At 32.9% G+C, this 19,865-nt stretch overlaps 6 protein-coding genes across 7 annotated transcripts in view; 2 read left to right on the forward strand and 4 right to left on the reverse strand.

Annotated features, from left to right (window-relative positions):
• LOC108569083 (protein outspread) overlaps positions 1 to 2,763 on the forward strand; it is a 51,860-nt gene extending 49,097 nt beyond the window's left edge. For both annotated transcript variants that reach the window (XM_017930492.1, XM_017930500.1), the window contains exons 7-10: positions 39 to 704; positions 761 to 1,946; positions 2,004 to 2,325; positions 2,380 to 2,763. In XM_017930492.1, the coding sequence (XP_017785981.1) occupies positions 39 to 704; positions 761 to 1,946; positions 2,004 to 2,325; positions 2,380 to 2,580 (2,375 nt within the window). In that variant the 3' untranslated portion in view covers positions 2,581 to 2,763. The remainder of the gene's footprint in view (positions 1 to 38; positions 705 to 760; positions 1,947 to 2,003; positions 2,326 to 2,379) is intronic.
• Positions 2,764 to 3,838: 1,075 nt separating this feature from the next.
• On the reverse strand, positions 3,839 to 4,719 carry LOC108569103 (mitotic spindle assembly checkpoint protein MAD2B). The gene is made up of 4 exons (XM_017930526.1): positions 4,611 to 4,719; positions 4,262 to 4,550; positions 4,045 to 4,210; positions 3,839 to 3,992 (listed from the first exon to the last, which is right to left on the reverse strand). Exons 1-4 carry the CDS (start codon positions 4,633 to 4,635, stop codon positions 3,876 to 3,878), a joined length of 597 nt encoding a protein of 198 aa, XP_017786015.1. The 5' UTR covers positions 4,636 to 4,719; the 3' UTR covers positions 3,839 to 3,875.
• LOC108569097 (28S ribosomal protein S22, mitochondrial) lies at positions 4,707 to 5,892 on the reverse strand. Its single transcript, XM_017930514.1, has 2 exons — positions 5,724 to 5,892; positions 4,707 to 5,671 (listed from the first exon to the last, which is right to left on the reverse strand). The coding sequence occupies exons 1-2, from the start codon at positions 5,830 to 5,832 to the stop codon at positions 4,755 to 4,757; spliced, it is 1,026 nt and encodes a 341-aa protein (XP_017786003.1). The 5' UTR covers positions 5,833 to 5,892; the 3' UTR covers positions 4,707 to 4,754.
• Positions 5,893 to 6,015: 123 nt separating this feature from the next.
• Positions 6,016 to 13,478, forward strand: LOC108568914. The gene is made up of 8 exons (XM_017930266.1): positions 6,016 to 6,195; positions 11,538 to 11,611; positions 11,663 to 11,911; positions 12,360 to 12,448; positions 12,510 to 12,631; positions 12,687 to 13,116; positions 13,172 to 13,303; positions 13,361 to 13,478. The coding sequence occupies exons 2-8, from the start codon at positions 11,579 to 11,581 to the stop codon at positions 13,476 to 13,478; spliced, it is 1,173 nt and encodes a 390-aa protein (XP_017785755.1). The 5' UTR covers positions 6,016 to 6,195; positions 11,538 to 11,578.
• Positions 7,272 to 8,640, reverse strand: LOC108569184 (D-3-phosphoglycerate dehydrogenase). Its single transcript, XM_017930651.1, has 4 exons — positions 8,433 to 8,640; positions 8,151 to 8,302; positions 7,736 to 8,088; positions 7,272 to 7,680 (listed from the first exon to the last, which is right to left on the reverse strand). Exons 1-4 carry the CDS (start codon positions 8,559 to 8,561, stop codon positions 7,331 to 7,333), a joined length of 984 nt encoding a protein of 327 aa, XP_017786140.1. The 5' UTR covers positions 8,562 to 8,640; the 3' UTR covers positions 7,272 to 7,330.
• A 121-nt stretch (positions 13,479 to 13,599) lies between the features above and the next one.
• Positions 13,600 to 18,058, reverse strand: LOC108569203 (tectonin beta-propeller repeat-containing protein). The gene is made up of 9 exons (XM_017930670.1): positions 17,670 to 18,058; positions 17,283 to 17,618; positions 17,133 to 17,225; positions 16,925 to 17,081; positions 16,662 to 16,867; positions 16,394 to 16,609; positions 15,731 to 16,336; positions 13,829 to 15,679; positions 13,600 to 13,768 (listed from the first exon to the last, which is right to left on the reverse strand). The coding sequence occupies exons 1-9, from the start codon at positions 17,892 to 17,894 to the stop codon at positions 13,730 to 13,732; spliced, it is 3,729 nt and encodes a 1,242-aa protein (XP_017786159.1). The 5' UTR covers positions 17,895 to 18,058; the 3' UTR covers positions 13,600 to 13,729.
• Positions 18,059 to 19,865: the final 1,807 nt, after the last annotated feature.

The raw sequence follows: 19,865 nt of genomic DNA on the forward strand, positions 1-19,865 counted from the left end.
TATTATAATTGAAATAACTTTTTAATTATTTTATTTAGGGAGAGAAAATTTTTCGATAAATAAAGAGGTTGAAGATAAGGTGACGGAATTGGAGGCGAAAATTTTAAGCTTGGAACACGGTAGGTCACGTAGGAAACACAAAAGAGATAGAAGTACCGAAGTTTCCTCTCCTATAGAGGATAAAGTTTTAAGAAGAATTCGAAGGAAGTCCTTAGACAGCGCTACATCTTCCGAACCAATGAAACTCTTGATGCGTTTGAGCGCTTTAGAAACGAAAGTGAATCTGGTCAACACATCCAACGAATCGCTCATGAATAATAGTTTTAACGAATTAAACAAGACTGAAGATACCAATAATATTATAAGTGCTGATAGTATTTTAAGATTAGCTAAAGATAAATTTGTCGATTGTCGAAAAACTTTAACACAACACATCAAGAAAAAAGACATTGACTGTTTAACAGCTTTGGAAACGTGCTTTGATGAATTAGATAATATATTTAAAATTAAATTTGGTGAATCTGAGATAAGTGTTGTGAGCATGTCTGCAAAATCCGTTGTTCTACAACTTGAAAATCTTCTGAGAGAAAAATTGAAGGATTTAGAGGAAAAGAAAAATGTGCTAAGAGAAGCAGGTGAACTGGATCAAAATGCTAAAATGGAAATTTTCGCGGAAAAAATAGCTTTCGAAAATTTAGTAATTGGTAAATAATTTCATATAATAAAAATAATATATTTATTTTAATGTTTTCGGTTTTAGGTCGCATCGAAGAAGCTGTCAAGTTGCAACTAACATCAGACAACAGCTGCGAACGATTATTATCTAAAGAGACAGTGGAGACTGCAAATCTTTTGGCAAAATTAGAATTGAAATTGACTGAAGAATCCAGATTCGAGACACCTAATTGCCTCACGAGCATTGCTAGTTTAACCAAAGTTTTGACAAAACGCTTATTATATTGCGCAAATGGCCTTACGTATCCCAAGGCCGTGCCTATCCCAAGAAACTTGATACCTGCAATCAAATATTTAGAGGAAGAACAAAACAAAGTTGCCAATTTGTTATCAATTTACAAGACTAATAAACTACCAAAGCTCGCCGAAGCATTAGCCCTTGAATCTTTATCATTATCAAACGATGAAAGCTGCAGACTGAATATTGACGAGGCCACAATATGGAATGCCAGTAGGGAGATAATCAACTCCGAACTGATCACGTCGGAAATTAATCACGTATTGATGCGTACAGCTCAAAATTACGAGACGATTTCCAGTTCGGATCAGAATAACTTTTTCACTTTCTTCGCCTACGAACGGGCGATGCTAGAACTCTGGTCCGACGCCGTTGAGAATTCACTTAGGGTGGACATGGAAAGATACATCGAAGAATTAAATGTATTGTACGAATTGGCATTGGCCAAAATTCAGAGGCAAAATTGCAGACGAGGATCGGAGAGCGATAAAGCTATTTCGTCAGGGTCCTTGCTAAAAGAATTCGCGGATATAATTGCACACAAAGCACTAATTGATTCACGCATTTCTGTTTTGCGAGGTGAAACTGAGAATATGAGTAATCAGAGTGATGAAGGAAGCAATTTCGTGATTAATATATTTGATTTAGAGTCTTGCTGGGATTGCTTGGAGAACTTAGAATTAGTTGATGTCCGGGAAGATTTGCAAGCAGAATTTAAAAGTATGCTTGGAAATGTTAAACACAGCATACCGCACGATTTGTATCTAGGAGTAGAGCTGGTTCAACTGGCGAGCGCGATCAAAGATTTGGAGGCCGATATTGTCAGTCTTGGCAATGTGATAGGTGCAAATATCCAAACGAATGGCGCTTGCGAAGATTTCAAGGATATACTTGCAAGATGTGGACATCTGAGGCAGAACCTTAAGGATATTGAGCAAAACGTTTTGTTGATGAAAAATAACCCAAACAATAGGTAATCAAATATATTAAAATTTTACATTATTTTATCTTATTATTGAATTTTAAACAGATGCGAAGATGAAGAGAGGAAGCAGATTTATTTGGGTACGGAATACTTGAATCACGTCAGATCTTTAAGAGCTGCATACAGAGAAGCATTATCTAACTGTGAAAGTGAGAAACAACAGAGAGATTTGGAAACTCTGCAGCTCCTCTGCGAACGTGTTTTGGTAGCAATGGAACAATGGCATAGGAAAACTCTACAAGATTTGCGCGACTGTCATGGCAGGGAATTACAAGCTCTGAGACAGGAGAAAGAACAAGCACTGGCTGAAGAAACACAAGCAACTTTGGCAGCTCTAGACGCAATGAGAAAAGCTCATGAAGCTGAAGTAAGTGTTATAAAGCAAATATTAATGTCTTTTAATATTTGTTTCTGCTTGTAGGTTTTGAGGGAAGTCGCAAGGTTCAAGCAGAACTTCGCAAGAGAGCAACAAAGCGAGATGTTAGAGCTAAAGGAGCGCTTGAGTGTGAAGTGTTTAGAAGCGGCTGCTTTACATGAGCAATTAGGTAGTGCCACAAGGCAGTTATCTCACGCACAGCAACAAATTTTACAGCTTGAGCGCAGTCCATTTCAGGTAAACTAACTCATTTCACAACCCGTCCCCTGTGTGTATCGAAAAAAACATATTTTTTAATTTGTTTTAGAATTAATGGTAGATTAAGAAGCAGTCTACTACTAGTCCTTAAAATAGCCTCATATACGTAATTTTAATGTTATTTTGCTTGTATGTTATTATTCTCCCGAGGAAAATGTATAATTTCCATTTGGAATAATCTCATCTCTATATATATATATATAAAAAAAAGATTTATTTAATATAAACTTTAGGTTAATTAAAGACGACTCATATTTATTGTAAATATATAATATATTTTGTTTTGACCCTCTGTTGTTACCCATTTATATTTTTGGAAGTGTGCAACTTATATATTTGTTTTTCTTTTATCTATTCTCTGTTTTCCAGTTATGTACAAATTTGATTTTACATTTACATTATTAATATATGAAGATTATTTTGTAACAAGTTATTGTTTATACTATATATATTGTGTTGGGTTTATATGGAATGTTAATTAAAACATAAAAATGTGTTATATCAAATTAGATCAATAATGTCATTTATTTCTTTACAATAAGTAATGTTATTATTTTTTAACCATCCTCGAGATCAGTGCTTCCCAACCTTTTTATTGCCGGGAACCGGTCAACCTTTGATAATTTTACCGCGGCCCGCTGTGGTAGAGAAGGCGACGTTGATACAGTTTCACCAAAAAATGAATATAAAGTGATTTAACATTTGACAAACTAGATTCTAGCGAGTTAAAATAAAATGGAAATAATTTAATGTTCCTTGGGCGGCCCGGTACCATTGGATCCACTGACCGGTGCCGGTCCCCATTGCCCTAGATAACAGGTGTTAGCTCACCTTTTGACTAGTTTTTCGCAACTAGTTAACACTAAATGTACTTTTTCTATCGAGACATGCTAAAAAGTTTCTTCACAGTATAGTGGATTTCAGCTCTATCATTACCACATAAGTTTTATGATTATTATTAATATTAAATATTGTTATTGGCCACAATTATGATCAAAGGGCTATCAATCAAGGTATTTCCGCCATAATATGATTAATAATATACATGTTAACTAAGCTATACTTTACTGACATCCAAACCTACAGAAAATGATTATAAGAATATTTCTTTAAGCGAAAAGGAAACATTTTATAAAAAAAAGGCCTTTTTAAATCCAACATTTATTATTAACTGCGCTTTTTTGATCAAATAAACATTTTAAAATAATATAGATATATTGAATTAAAAATACATATAATTGTACTTTTTTTTTTTTAATTAATATACAACATATAGCAAATGATCATGTTTCCTTTTCAATATATATTTGTACTAATAAATGGTCACAGTCAACTGTATGAACAGGAATGATTTCTTTCAATTCAGTTCCAAACTTTGGTAGAGAGATCCATGGAAAGTCCTACATAAAAAGAACACTAATAAAAAAATCGTATTAACCTGCTTAAACTCACATCACAAAGAGGTTTATCATTATAGGCTATTGCTGAATATTCTGTGGTATGAATTTGTATGCTGAATTCCACATCGGCTGGTAATGGATTCAAGTATATATGAGATGTTCCTAATTTTAGACTGAATGCTCTAAAGTCTTGTTCCAATTTTACATATAATAAGTCACTTAATATTAAAAAATTAGTAATGACATAAATAGATATATTTTATAAGTACCTTTCAATTATACTTTTCAGTTTCACAATGTCGAAGACAAACTTTTCAAGTTGCTTACTTGCAGTTTTGATGCAAATAAATAATCTCTTCAATTGATTGGCGTTTGCATGGAAATGCACAGCCTTCATACATTCCGCTATATAATCATTGAGTAAGGGATGCTGCGACTTATGGATAACAACCCCATACTTCCTTTTTGGCACAAATATTGATTCAGGGTATATTTTCCTCACGTAAAGTATATTATGGACTGAAATTTCTAGAAATTCACACAGAATATCCACAACAACTAGAAGATAAATAATTCAATTCAGTAAAAACAATTTTTAATTTCATCCAATCAACTCACCAGAATTATAGCTCTTTGTAGCCATTTATTTTTAAGGTTAGTTTCTATCTTTGTTGTTACAGACAATTGCTATAAAAGGAACCAAAAACAACGATCTCAGATTTTAAAATTTTATTTTATTAAACTAGGTAATTAATTTATGTGTTAACTTCTTCCGTGAGCAGCTTTGATACCATGAGCAAGATCCTGCTTTTCCTTCTCAATTTCTTTTAAAGCTTGGACAGCTAACTCCAAAGCCCCTTTCTTATGACTATAATCTGCAATAAATTTCTCCACCAGCTCAATACCTTTACAACCAAATTCCACATTGTGTATTTTAGAATATAATTCAATCAATACTGTTGCCTCATTGATTCTTGATGTTTCAATCAATTCAAGTAATAGGTTATCAATGTTTTTAAACCAAGTTAAAAAGAAAACCATTGATCCAAAATGTCTAGTTGACCTCAAACAATCAAAACCATGATTTTCATTTAAATGCAAATATGTTGTGCTTGTGACCTTTTGATATTCTGGATCATCTGGCTCAAATTGTAAACTAGCTCTGTCCAAAACAAATTCATATTCCTTCTCATCTAAAACTTTCTTTAAGCGAGATTCCTCAAACATTTTTGGAATCCTAATTTCTCTGCCATGAATTGGAAAATAAACTTGATTCATTCTGTCTCTTAATGGTCCTTCTGCTTTCTTCAATGTACCATCGGTTTCTCTTACAACAATCAATCTATCTACATTACTTATTCCAAATGTAATATCAGTAAAAACAAATCTGGATGTTTCTAAGCCTTTCAAAGCAGGATCTTTATGGATTACTTCTCCATCATCTTTCCTAATTGCTACAGCTGGCGGTATTTGTAACATGGTTTCTGCCCTATTATTTGCATCATCCATTGCCTTTTGTAGTTGCTCGTCAGTCATAAATGTGTATTCTGGTAAATCCAATTTCTTGTACCCTAACTTTCTCTTGCGGAAGACTTTACTTAAATCTACTCTGGTCAGCTCTTTCAGTTTACTTTGAATATCATCTTTGAAGAATACTGACGTCGGGTCATTATCAGGGGCTAAAAATTGTTCAATTTATATAACATAACCTATAATTAAAATAGGACTTACTGTACTCGTAGGTTGATATTTTTTTGTGAAATAAAAAGCTTAAGTAATTAATATCCGGTTTTGCATTATTTATTAATAAATTTCTGCTAAAACACCGAAAAATTGCCATGGTTCAATATTTTGTTGATTATCAAACTTAAGAACACGTTAGTTTGACATTTATATTTCATCGGTATGTATACATGAATACATAATTGATTGTCTTGTTGCATATATAGATTGTCTCATTTCTTCAGATATTCAAATTTCATAGTGAAAGGTTTTTAAAATTCAGCTGTGCTATGGTCGCCTGTATCACGAAAATCTGATACGGAAGGTCGTTGGTTCGATTCCCAAAAACCAATAAAATTTGTAGAGGTACAAATAAGGCCAAAGATAGACCCGTGCCACCGGTCAAATAGTATCTAAATCACTCAGATTTGTATGATATTGGTCTATAAAACCGGTTTCTATTACCATTAATCCCATAGTTGTAAGTATTTTCCCTATTTCTATAATTCTTATAGCAATATGTTAATACCGAAATAACAGTTTCTTTTTACATCAAAACCGGTTTTCAATATCGGACAAAATTCCCTAGGGATCCCTGTTTTGTGTGCATAATATATTGTAATAATAATAATTGATATCGTGTGGCTATGGCTATGATCGCCTGTATCATGAAACTCTGATACGAAAGGTCGTTGGTTCGATTCCCAAAAAACCAACAAAAAATTTGTGGTGGCTGTTAAACCCAAAAGGGGTAGAAATGGGGCCGGAAGAGATTTATATCAATAAACAAATTGATACAAATCTCTATATAAAAAATCTACAATAATACAAAAATTATAAAATATATAACTTATAAATTAAAATACCTTTAAAGAAATATGAAATATAGAAATAAAAATACAAAATAAAACCTTTTTACAAGAATAATAATAAAAATAAAAACTGCTGCAATTTATATATATATTTGTTATACCACTTACCGAAGGACTTATCTATTTATTCTAATTAAAATATTGTAATATAATTTACTTATTTCGACCAACAAGACTTCGTACAATACATACTTTATTGTATAAATATTACGTGAAACTGGTCAAATATTGTTTCTAAGTAGTCATGTATAAATAACAATTTTTTATTTGAAATTTACCGAAATTTAATCACTTTAAATTGCATTAAAATTTATATATTAAAAAAAATAACGTCAATAATGTATATTTTATTTTAGAAGGTAAATTTTAATTGAGTTAACTATATTTCTTAAAATTTTCATTCAAAGATATTTACTGAGATTCTAATAATTTAGAACACCATCGAAACTGCTGTTGATCGGACAGTTTTGAAATAATAAAAGCACCAGTCGTAATTTATTTGAAAAAAATCAGATCAAACAGTTTATAGACTAAAAGACCTATTATGATAGTGAAAAAAATAATACTAAAACCATAAAAATGAAAACTACGTAATTAAGTTAAACGTTTATTTCAAATTTATTGCGTTAAGTTTTTATTGATAAGCTGATATATATATTTAAATATATAAATATATTTTTTTAAATATTTAGAAAAAGTATACAGAAAATATAAGTTGAAATTGAATTGTATTGATACAGAGCATTATTCCTTCAAGACAGATTTATTAACAACTCCAAAGAGTTTTGTATAAGTTTTGGATTTGCCTGTTAAAGCGATAAATTGCTCAGCAACTTCAACTGCCACCCGCACTTGTGCTTCGATTGTGCTTGCACCCAAATGGGGCGTAGCCACAACCTTATCATTGGCAATGAGTTTCAAAGTCGTCTCGTCTGTGGGTGGTTCTTGAAGAAATACGTCCAGTGCAGCTCCACCGCAAATACCAGCCTCCAAAGCTTCCAACAGATCAGCTTCGTTGATTATTCCGCCACGTGCCACATTAATAATACGAACGCCCTTTTTGCATGATGCAAGCGCAGTTTTGTTGATTAAATCTGAAAATTTGAGATTTGTTTGTTATTCAATCCGAATCAGTATATTTCGTCGTACTTCTTGTTTGCTCAATCAGTGGTGTGTGGACAGTAATATAATCGGCTAACGGCCAAATTTCTTCCAATTCCATTTTAGACACATTGAATTTGGCCGCATCATCTTTTGTTACGATGGGATCAAATCCAATGGTGTTCATGCCCCAGGCTTGCATCCTGATGGCTACTTCCTTACCGATTCTACCCAACCCGATGATGGCCAATGTTTTTCCGTGAAGCTCGTGACCGCTGAATAATTTTCTCTCCCATTTGCCAGCTTTTAAACTGGCTGCAGCGCTTACCACGTTCCTGGCCAAACATGTTATCAAAGAGCATGTTAATTCGCAAGCACTAATCGAATTTCCGCCAGGCGCGCTAAAAATTGTTATATATTGACTTATATATTGTTTATGGATCAACAAATGCGATTAAATTACTTGAGAACGATTATCCCCTTCTCAGTGGCTGCTGGTATATCAATATTATCGACGCCGACTCCTGCCCTGCCAATTACTCTCAATTTATTTGATGCTGCAATTATATCTCTGGTGACCTTAGTATCCGAACGCACAATTAACCCTTCGTAACCCTGAAACCAATAATGTTTTCTAGTATCTTATCAATTGAAATATGTATTCATTGACATAACTAATGCTTCTCTCTGTCGATTTTGCATGGCCTTTTTTAATAAAATAAATAAATTTTAAATGATCACTTACATCGATCTCCTTAATTAATTGATCGTTCGTCAATTTTAACTTACAGTCAACTTGAATGCCGTGATCTTTAAGCAGATTCACGCAAGCCAGGTCCACGGCGTCGGCGACGAGAACCTTTGTTACATCCATAATTGTTGGTATCTAAACGGCAAATGCACTAAATACACTGATTCAAGAACCTTGACTACAATCGACTGCAATGTACAGAATGGTATCCCCACCTTTTTGTCAGTCTTAATCGCTGGTCAAACGAGTATACGTCTGGAGATTTATCTCTGAACCCCGCGCTCTCTCGCTCCCTATAATATCTTTGCTACAGTACACATATTTCTTTGTCTGCTCGCGATAAGAAAATCAAAGAATATCATTTTATAAATAAACACAATTTATTTTACTCTACATGCTTTTTATATTATTATATTGATTTAGGACTTTTTTTTAGGATTTACTTTAGCATAATTAAAATTTTGTTTGTAATAATATTTTAACCATAGGAACATATTTTGTTGTATAAATATATTTATATATCAGATTAGAATGAAAGGCTCAGGTCAATAGCCCATCATTACATATGTATATGTCAATCGAACACTGTCTTAATGGTCTTAAATACTCTATATCAGAGATGGACAAGTCGGCAGCGATTTGTGTCGATCGCAAACAGTTGAAAAATAGATGTTTCGAATATGTCGCAAGTAAAACGAGTACAAAATATATTTTAATATATCACGATAATTTTTAAGTAGTGTAGACTTAATTGAGCAAGTCAGACAAAACTTAAAGTTCAATGAGTTGACCAATAGATAAAGCTATATATGTAATATATTGACAGATCCATTTATTTGTTAAGAAATAGAAATAACTTTATCAAATATTTCTTTAAGAATGATATGCTAAATTATTTAATCTCTGTATTATGTTTAGGCTTTTCTAAACGAGTGTATACAGAAAATATGTGCAATCATATATATTCTACGAATAATACGATAAGCATAGAGTCATTTCATACTAACCGAATGAGTCATAATTACCATGTTTTTAAGAGGCATAAGACAATAGACACTTAAACTAAATAGGTCCTACATGTATATTCAATAATATTGATTAATGTTTACAGGTTTCATTTTATTTTGATAAAAAAATGTTTGTATAATTGTTAATCACCATGTTGTGCACATATTCAATGGACCTAGTAACAAAGCTAAGCAACTGGAATCTAGACATAGAAGTTGTTAATAAACTTATAATATAGTGTTTATTATCGTAAAAACTTCAACTTCACCTCTAGTATTCCTTAAAAACTCCACAACAACATAACTACGAGCTATTCCACAGTGTCCAGAGATATTTGAATCCTGACATAATCTTAATAAGAAAATATATCGATAATTGAAAAATATTATGTTCTAATTTAATATTATAATTTAATATTGAATATTTATTAATTTATAAGTAAATTTCCTCAAAAAATGCTATTTTACAAATGCAATGGAACCTTGCTTGGAACGAGCAAATATTCTAACAAAAATGGCTTTCGTAACGAGTTACGAGGAGAAGAGATGTCACGCATTGTACGCCTGCTACATAATTTTCCTAACTTGTGTTCAGATATATTATGTATGTAATTTTTTTGTTCAAAGGTTAACAACGCTTGCAAAAATGCCCGTAAAGCCGCAAGAAGACATACATAAGAGAAAAAAATAAAAATAATTAGATATGTATCGTTCCACTGCAATTTATAACTGGTAATATTAATGTGATGTTTCATTTATTCATATAATATCTCAGGATATTCTTCTTCATTATTCACTATTTCCTCAATCATTCGTCAATTTTCTTACAAAAAGTCTAAATTATAGTGTCCAAATTTAAATTTACTGAAATGTCTAAGTTCAAATCAGCTAGGATCCCTAAATTCAAATTTACCTGAGTCCAGTGATACGATTTAAATGACTACAAATATGTACATCAGTTCAGAGAAAGTTAAGTACAATTGCCCAAATACATTATTTGGGATAGTCCTATCTTCCCTTACCAAATATTGAACTAACATCGTTAATTCCCCAGTATAATAAGATGTTTATGTAATGCAAAGTTAGTATTAGAAGGACGACCATTGCTATGTGTCAGTAACTGGAAGCTAGTTTCAGGACTCATATTTAAAGTGATGAAATATATTTATGCTCATTGATTTTTATCTAGCCTTTTACTAAAACCTGTAACACACCGTGTGAGATTGTGCACTAATACAGTAACAAAAAATCTTGTACTTCCGGCTGAGCGTGAGTCCCGTCCCTGACGTGAGAAGCGAGAAGGTTCTGGACACCACTTCCTTTTGTGTAGAGGAAGAATTCATTAACTTTCCTCCTCCTCTCCTTCCTGATGGCCAAATCTCGTCTATCCTGGAGCACACAAAATATTTTCACCCAATTAGATTTAATCCGATACATTTGAATACCACGTTTTATTTTAAATATTCTCTTCTTCAATTGAATAGATATTTTTTCTATTGGTGAATTTTCCACTTCTCTTTCGGATAGGGTTATCAGATTTCTTAGTCATCAAATAAAGACAATGATATTTTATTAAGAATAAAAACAAAATCATATCACGCAAATCCGATACGACAGGTCGTTGGATAAATTGACATAAATCTCAAAACAAAACAATCTCAGAAATAAATAAATTTAGCTGAATTTTGCAATACAGTTTATTTTAATGTTATGTTGGCTACTCTGTTAAATTAATTGCCAACTATTCAATATGAAACTATTGTAATAGATTTATTTTGTCCTTATACACATATTTCCTAGCACGCAGCTAAATGGAAGGGGCTCTTCCTAGAGGGAAGTAGCAGGCGGAAGAAAAATATATTTCCAATTAAAGTAACAATTTTTGTTCGATAAGTAAATTGAAAATTGAATCTTCTGCCACCTTAGCTGACAGATACAAACCACATCACATATTTTCTTTTGTTTGTTTTTTGTTTTTTTTTTTTTTTTCAAATGTAGTACAACTTCGCATTGCACTTATTTTGATCTATATGATAGGAATTAAGCGTAGTTTGGCGTACTTCTCCATGGTTACAAACATTAGTGTTCGCAGATAACAGCTTCGTATATCCAGATCCAGTTATCAGACTTAAAATGACTTCGAGTTTAACAATTGCGACGAACGTTGTGAGTAAATATAAATTCGTTTGATTCATGCATTTTAAGTTGTTTCCTTAGACCGTGAACGATGTCGAATTATCAACGACATCCTACATGAATTCCATTAATTTTGTAAAAAATATGATGCACACTGCCATTGTCAACATTATATACAATCGAATCGAAGACGACGACGCAATATTTAACTCATATAACATGAACAATGTGAAATATAAGGGATTATCAAATAGAATTCCAAAAACGCACCAACTGCAGCGCGTTAATTGTTGGATGAAAGATGCGTATCTTGCTTTGGAGCGCAAAAAGGTACGTAATATAATTCATAAATGGAGATTCATTACGAGTTAGTTTAAATCTGGTAATTATTTATATTTAACGCTGCTAAAAATAATTCCCGCAAAAATGTTGACAACTTACGAAAGTTAAGCAACGTGTAAATATTTTGTTTTAGGTACCCTTTGCCAATACGCATAAATAGATTACAATTAGTAGGGCACATGAAAATAACATGCATATAATGTGTTAGTTTGTTGTGAAACATCTTATTTGAATGAATGAATGACAAATAGTAAAGCAAAATTATAAATTTACCATCATGTTATTCAAAATTGATTAATTCTCAACTCATATTTTTTATAAATTATCTTCCTTTTACTAATTAAAATGTCATCAGAGTTGACGATGCTTAAACTTTGTAAATTGGCACCAATCAACGTTTATCAAATAATATTTAATTAATTAAATTATATTTCAGTTAAATAAATTGTATTTGGTTATTATGGAAAACAATAGCGCAAGCGAGTATTATGAGTTCACCATAAAATATTTGGATAAACCAAAAACGTAAATATATTTATTAATATTTCTTTTTGTTTAAAATAAAATAATTTGATTTTATTTGAAGCTCCATCAATACTAAGCAAGTTTTTCAAGTTACTGAGGATTTCCTAAAAACGATTAACCTTCTTGGAACCAACACAAAGTTTCCCTTAAATACTGAGTGCAAAATCCAAATGACTCTAAATGGTGGAAAATATATGGTGTTGAATGTATTATAAATGATAATTTCGTAATATTTTAGATGGATTAGATCTAAAATACTTCCATAATGGTGTTTTAATACAGAATCATAATCATATTGTAGGAATGGGCAGTATAGATACAGGACACAATAAATTAAGACTATGCGCAAAGGGCCAAATCTTTGATGAAAGCTTCGATCAAAGTTCTGTTAATGTGATTGATGATGTTGAAGTTAGCCCCTCATTTGAAGAAACACTAGTTTGTGTTTGCAGTATCAACGAAAACTTTTCAGGAATTCCGATCATCAGATGTGGGATGTGTAAAACTTATCAACATGTCCCTTGTATTGGATATACAATTGCTAAGCCTCCTCTAAATAATTATACTTGTTGGTATTGCTGTAAAAAGAATGAGCTTGTATCACATGATAAACGAATGTTTCTGCATGCTAATAATGAAAGGACATTAATGCGTTCAACTATTTTGAGGTAAGTGGATTTCTAAAGAAATTAGTACTAATGTTGTTCATATTATTATTTATAGATTTATTACATATGCAATATTACATACAAATATAACACCACAACAAATTATTGATAAAATGTCACCAGTATATGTGAAGGCGATTATCGACTTTCTAATAAAAATTGATTTTTTTCATTTGAAAGACAACACGTGAGTATATCTTTTCATATATAAATATCAAAAATAATATATATTTTCTTAATTTAGTTACATGCCTATCATTCACACTATAAATAGATTCGCGAATGGGGTATTCTTTTATAAAATTTCCTCGGACAGTTGCCACCTTTCAGAAACAGAAGTAGTAGAAATAGAAGATAAATAGAAGTTTAATATAAATTTAATTAGGTATAATTAAAAACAAAGTATTCAGTTCTTGTTGAGTTAATGTTTATTTAAAAGTTACATTACAGTGTTTAAAAATAATTTTGATAACTTTTTGTTTTTTTCATATATACTTTGGAAAAATAATATTACAGCCATAAATGGTAGACTAGATCCAATTGAATAAATAATATTAAGCTTGTTGCTTAAGTTATAATCACAAAACGAAAAATTACACACGAATTTTTAAAATTATTCAAAAGCTTTGATGCTTATATGCTGCCAATTTCCCTATAAATATAATTTACGTGTAATTCATTACTCATATAGATACCTTTTTAAAAAACTCACCGGTATTCCCAAATCCCATCCGGTTCCAGTTGGATTTTCTTGGCAAATACCTTGTCGTCTCAGCATTAGGCCTCCATTTGTAACAGCCCATACTTCTTTATACCCAGCTGCTAAATGTTTAAAGCCAGTAGCGTGTAAACCTCCAGTTAAAGCTGCTGGATCGATGTTAACGCTACGCCATTTCTCAGATTTAATATTTTCAACTCGTACATATATATTCCCATGGATATCGAGTGCCCAAATGCCTGCAGCACCAACCGAAATGTGCTTCAACTGAGCACCTTGCGGGGGTTCAATGCAAAGCCAACTTTGACCTTCAAGATTATCTTCTCGAATTCCTAAACGCTTGTAAGCACATCCATTTCTGCCAGTAGCCCAAACCTGCTTGAAAGAACCGCAACATATACTGCTGTAAGCTTGATCGGAAGCCACATGTTCCCATTTGACACCAGCCGGAGTACTCGTGGATACTCCAGTACGAATCATAGCTTGTCCACCAGTCGCTAAACCCCATACAGATATACTAACATCGTTTACAGAAGCTAAGGACACGTCAATAACTTTGGTATGACCCAATTCTTGCCAAGGGCCTGTTGTAGCCACAGCACACCTCCTGTACCATCGTCGTCGCCTTACACAATCAGTAAATTGTTTATTTGCGTGGTATGTTGAAGGGAAGTCAACAGCATACTGCCACCCATCTCTATCCACGCCCCCGGGGACATGGAAATCTACTAGCCAATCAGAAACCCATTGCCATCGCATTGACAGCAGTTTCACTTGATCTCTAGTACGTTTTTGCTTACCAGTGGCATCGCTCCACATATACCTATCAGTTGGTAAACCAGCTGAAGTATATCCAGTGACAGGATTCCATCTCTGATTCTCATATACTCTATAATCTTGAGAATCTGCCATCGGATTAACATTATTACTATCAAGCCCAACAAAACATGCGCCACCCCAGCCGCAGTTATACACCCATGCAGTGTGATCGTAACCGATGCCCCAGGTGACACCAAGCTTACAAGTTTCAACCCTCCTCAAATGGCCACCGAATGGACGCCAGTATAATTCAAGTGGATTTAAGATTAAAGAGGGCGTATTCATTTTTAACTTGAATAATTTTAAGCCACCTCGTACACTCAACATTGTAGCAGCAGCGGGCGGCAATCGGTGCCTGTATGTACAATATTGCTCGTCATCTATATAAATAATGAAATCATCTTCTTTACAGAGTATCTTCAGACTGAACTCTTGTCCCCTTCTGAACATATTATTTCCGTTTCTCTCTTCTTCGCCCCATTTTCCTTCAATCATACTGTTCCTAACGATCAAATTATCATTGAATCTAGGATTTATATGCAACACACAATTCTCATATTCAGCGTGAGCCTTGTGTTTCAACTTGTAAGTATTATGTGCGTCTAAATTAATTGCAAACCTATCAACATCGTCAGAAACGCAGCCGTTTATTGTAATTATAGTTCCTGGGACACAACTTGCATGTAGATGCATGGTGAATGGAACTTCCTTTCCAGCTAAATCGATAATTTGCTCGTAATTATTGTCATCAATTTTGTTTGCCTTTTGTTGCAAACCGTCCCATACGTATACCTCCCCTAATTTAGTGACCGCCCACACGCTACTATCATTGGCTTTGCCATTGCAATTGTGTATTTGCATTGAAATAGTTGAAAGATGGCGCTGCCATTCTTCCAACATTGTATCGCTGGAAAATTGCAAACGTATGACAGGCGGAGTTATGTTTGGAGTATGGATCGACAAACGAGGACTACCAGGATCACTGCAACATTGCACGCACGTCACTTCGTTCATACTAAATTGATGCTAAAAAATCCAATTAATAAATGTTGCTTATTTCAGATTAAATAAAATTACCATAGTTGAAGCACCATCAGGATGCAAGACAGTTAAGGTACCTGCAGTATGCACCCATTCAAGCTGCAGGACACAGTCAATAAAAACATTGGTGGAATCCATGCAAATTCTACCTTCGCCTGAATGTACCCAAGACGATGTATCTATAGCAACCTGATAATCCGAATATTTATTGTCATTTGATAAACGTGATTTAAGGTCTTCGAGAATCTTCAACCTCCAAGGTTGATCCAACTCAGTCTGTTGAAGCGTAGGTACTTCAGCAAACCAATTTGGTAATTGGTTTGGGTCTATTGTGCATGGACCAGCCTCTACCCATGACCAAGGGGCCTCGTATTCAGCCCATCCTAATTCTTCATCTTCGGCAAAAATACATGAATCTTGTCGTTCGGAATTGTAAACACTCTCGTCTGATATAACTTCAGTTCCTACTACAGATCCAACGGATCTGACAGGGCTCCAAGCCTTAGGATTTTTCAGTTGAGTTTCAAAATGTTTGCCAGCTAATTCTCCAACTGGTAAGGACGTCGGTGCACTTGGAGCGGAATGACTTTGCTCTTCCCAATCGCCAATACCAGATGATTCACACAAACTGTGTGGTCGATTCTTCAACAGTTCAATTAATGTAAAAAGATTTGTGATATTTAATTATATATATGTTACCAAAGATGAATTGCTTTGATTTTGGAAACGATCCCTACTAAGACTTGCATTACTACTAGCCCTGCTCACTTGTAAAGGAGCATGTAATGACCTCCACCTCTTTCCTGTTTGGTCACCAAAAGATACACCCATCCTATAGTAAACAGCCCTATCATCTGCGCCAATTGCAAATACTTGGTCGTTGGCCGTAACTGAAACTAAAGACATTCGTCCTACCTGAAAACATACGGTTATTATAGATATACTAGCAAATTAATAATAGATTTACCATCTCAACCCATCCACATCCAGCTGCTAACTCTTCACTAGTTCCTGATCCTTCACCTTTTATTCCTTTTCTAAACCATACTTGCTTATTCTGAGTCACTGCCCAGACACTAGACATACCTATGCTTATTTGCATAATTCTTAAATTTGGACCAGGACCACGAACTTCAACCCAGGAATCACCAGAAAAATTATCGCGTGTTACTCCTATTTAACACATATATATACAAATAATATGACACTAACATTTTGTACAATATTTACCAATTCGAACAAGTGCTCTACCATCCAACAATGAAGCCCAAACTAAACCACTAGATCCAATAGATAATTGATTAATTTCACAGCCCACAGGTACTGAAACCAATGTCCATTTTGCACCTTCTGGAGATCTAGTTGAAACTCCAGTCCTAAACATCACCTACAACAAAATTGAGATATGCCTATTTTATAATTAATTTAATTTATATACCCGATTATGTGAAGTAACTGCCCATACTAGCATTATTCCTGGCTCAGCACCTGTTATACTTTGTCCACCTATACATATGTCAATGAATGGTTCCTACAGTATTAAAAGATGATAAGTATTAAGTGTTATGTTTTAATTAACTTAACTTACAGCAGTTGCATCTTTATGCAATGGTGCAATTGCACACCAAGAATTCATGGCACTGTACCTTCTTGACCTGACCCATAATCTACGTCTGACACAACTCTTCCATTGTTTCTTAGGATAATACTGAGCAGGAAAGTCTACAGCATAAGTCCAACCATCATGATCTAATGGCTGTCCATTAAGGGTTAAATCTAATTGCCAATCCCCTTCCCATTGCCAAGCCATTGAAGGCAATCTTATATTCTGAATCGTTCTATCAACAGTTCCATCTGCTGAACTGAACTTAAATCTATCAGTTGGCAATAATCGTGTAGAGAAACCCTCAATAGGTATCCACCTCTAATAGTTAAATGTTATTATAGAGATTTATAACACTAATACAAAATTTACCTCATTTTCATAGCACTCCTCTCTCACTCTTATTGGAATATCCAATCCATGTACATATACATATACCTGATGGTCTCCACCTAAAGCCCATAAGAAATGTGGAATACCTGACAACTTTTTAAATTCTTGCCCAACATATGGTAATTCCCTCCACATGCCACCAGTTGTGGAGAGAGTATAAACTCTTCCCTCATTGTTAATACCAAACAACAATGAACTTGGCATTGTTAAATATTAATTATATGAATTTAATATATTCAATATACATAGCACAGGAAACTCTAAAATTAACCTTAATTTTAATCACTAAACAAACATATCAAATAACTTTTATTCCGCCCAACTTCGCTATATCGCTGTGTTTAATTTCAGTTACAGTTTGCCAAGTTTTGCAGTCAACTTATCACACCGTTTACTTGCTTTAGTCTATATCCAAATGTCACTTTTCCGTATATTTAATTCAAAGTTACTTATACAACCAAATTCACAAATATATTTATTAAAAATTAAATTCTCTCATAATCATCGTTATATTCAGACAAAGCTATGTATACTTTCAGATCCACCATTTCTTCGAGGTGTTGCACAAAATCTATCATTTCTTCACAATCGTGGATAATTAACTTCTCCAGCTGTTTCCTCACTGTAAAACTAGGTTTTAGATTTTTACAAAATGAGACATCCAAGATTATCAGTCGCATGCAACTGTAACAAATTGGTTCAACGCTGCATACAGTACGACAAGATTTTAATTTAATATTTTCTAAATTAGGACAATGTTTGGCAATTGCTTCTATTCCAATATCTGATAACTAAAGAATATTCAATTATTATTGAATGATTTAACAATACACTTGTATTTTACCAAAATACAAGATGTGAAGTCAAGAACTGTAATATTATTAAAGATTGTTTCATTTTCTTTAACCAAAGAGCAGACATTGTTTCCAGTTACAATAAAATTTTGGCAAAATCCAAATTCGCAAATATTTGGAAGATTTTTTAAGAAATCTTTAACCATTTCATATGTCAGATTTAAACTATAATGTAAAAAGAGTTTCGAGAGGTTTGGGCATTCTGTTAATTTCTAAAATGCAATAAAAAAAATGAAAGTTTTTTATAATAATTCTCATACCAGAAATTACTTCATATGTTCTATTAGTCAATGATCTAGAATCAATACTGAGAGACTTTAATTTTGCAGCTGTATTCGCTATAATCAAACAAGCATCATCATCTCTCAGATCAACATTCGGAGGAAGCAAAGATATTTTTATTTCCTCAAGCTGCCTACAATTTAGAATCGTTTCTAAAATAATCCGCATGTTTATGTTACTTATGTTAGTCAAATTGATACTCCTGTAAATATGAATGAAAAATATATAATTAACATATTATTCGTGTTATCATACTTAAGATTGGTCAATTCTGCAATTAATGTATATTTGGGTATTGCTAAGATCGTATTTTCCAAGTTAACCATTTCCAATTTTGGAAACATATCTCTTACGTAATTGAAAATTCTCAATTCTAAATATTCGTAGTTTATCATTGATATTCTTTTGAGATCCTTCGAGAATTTGCTTGCTTGTAATAAGATTGCTAAAGGATTTGATACCTTATCTAAATGCAGAGCCTGTAATTGCTTAAATCTTCGTAAATGGTCATAAATATAAGATAACGAAATTGCATTTCCTTTGATACGAAGCGTCTTCATGAACTCAGGTTGTCTGACAGCATGCCTCCAATGTCTACATACCTAGAAAAATCTGTCTGAGAAATATGTGGTAGAATAATATTTGTCATATTTACTAAAGACATAGTTTTCAATAGTGAATGATTATCAATATACTTGAAGATATTTATGAGTATTTTAATTGGTAAAGTTCCAAAACCTTTAGGCTTGACTTTTGTGTAGCTCATATTATAGCGCTTCTTTTCAGTGCTGTACTTCTTGAAAAGTATTCCAATCTGCATATCCATTTTAATATAATCACAATCTTGTAATTTTCAAAGTCACTAATTTATGAATATATGTTTATTATTTCCATAGATACATACATTTTTTTGTTAATTTTTAACATTTATTATCATTAAAACAACCATAAAATTAAACGTGTGGGTGGAAAATTACTATAGAATTTACATTTAAATACTCCTAAAGATTTTTACTTAATAATTTGATTGGACCTATTA

The sequence above is a fragment of the Nicrophorus vespilloides genome, unplaced genomic scaffold (genome assembly GCF_001412225.1).
Source record: "Nicrophorus vespilloides isolate i.1.1-1 unplaced genomic scaffold, Nicve_v1.0, whole genome shotgun sequence".
Taxonomy (NCBI): Eukaryota; Metazoa; Arthropoda; class Insecta; order Coleoptera; family Silphidae; genus Nicrophorus; species Nicrophorus vespilloides.

Excerpts from the sequence above, each read along its gene's own strand:
- LOC108569203 (XM_017930670.1), bottom strand. The coding sequence starts at position 17,894 with ATGCCAAGTTCATTGTTGTTTGGTATTAACAATGAGGGAAGAGTTTAT. Across the intron at positions 17,082-17,132 it reads CAGTTACTTCACATAATCGG|GTGATGTTTAGGACTGGAGT; the intron begins GTATATAAATTA and ends ATTTTGTTGTAG. Across the intron at positions 16,337-16,393 it reads ATCAAAGCAATTCATCTTTG|AATCGACCACACAGTTTGTG; the intron begins GTAACATATATA and ends GAACTGTTGAAG.
- LOC108569097 (XM_017930514.1), bottom strand. The coding sequence starts at position 5,832 with ATGGCAATTTTTCGGTGTTTTAGCAGAAATTTATTAATAAATAATGCA. Across the intron at positions 5,672-5,723 it reads AATATCAACCTACGAGTACA|CCCCTGATAATGACCCGACG; the intron begins GTAAGTCCTATT and ends AACAATTTTTAG.
- LOC108568914 (XM_017930266.1), top strand. The coding sequence starts at position 11,579 with ATGACTTCGAGTTTAACAATTGCGACGAACGTT. Across the intron at positions 11,912-12,359 it reads TTGCTTTGGAGCGCAAAAAG|TTAAATAAATTGTATTTGGT; the intron begins GTACGTAATATA and ends ATTATATTTCAG. Across the intron at positions 13,304-13,360 it reads TTTCATTTGAAAGACAACAC|TTACATGCCTATCATTCACA; the intron begins GTGAGTATATCT and ends TTCTTAATTTAG.
- LOC108569184 (XM_017930651.1), bottom strand. The coding sequence starts at position 8,561 with ATGGATGTAACAAAGGTTCTCGTCGCCGACGCCGTGGACCTGGCTTGC. Across the intron at positions 8,303-8,432 it reads AATTAATTAAGGAGATCGAT|GGTTACGAAGGGTTAATTGT; the intron begins GTAAGTGATCAT and ends TATTGGTTTCAG. Across the intron at positions 8,089-8,150 it reads AAGGGGATAATCGTTCTCAA|CGCGCCTGGCGGAAATTCGA; the intron begins GTAATTTAATCG and ends AACAATTTTTAG.
- LOC108569103 (XM_017930526.1), bottom strand. The coding sequence starts at position 4,635 with ATGGCTACAAAGAGCTATAATTCTG. Across the intron at positions 4,551-4,610 it reads TACAAAGAGCTATAATTCTG|TTGTTGTGGATATTCTGTGT; the intron begins GTGAGTTGATTG and ends TTTATCTTCTAG. Across the intron at positions 4,211-4,261 it reads CTGAAAAGTATAATTGAAAG|TGACTTATTATATGTAAAAT; the intron begins GTACTTATAAAA and ends TTTAATATTAAG.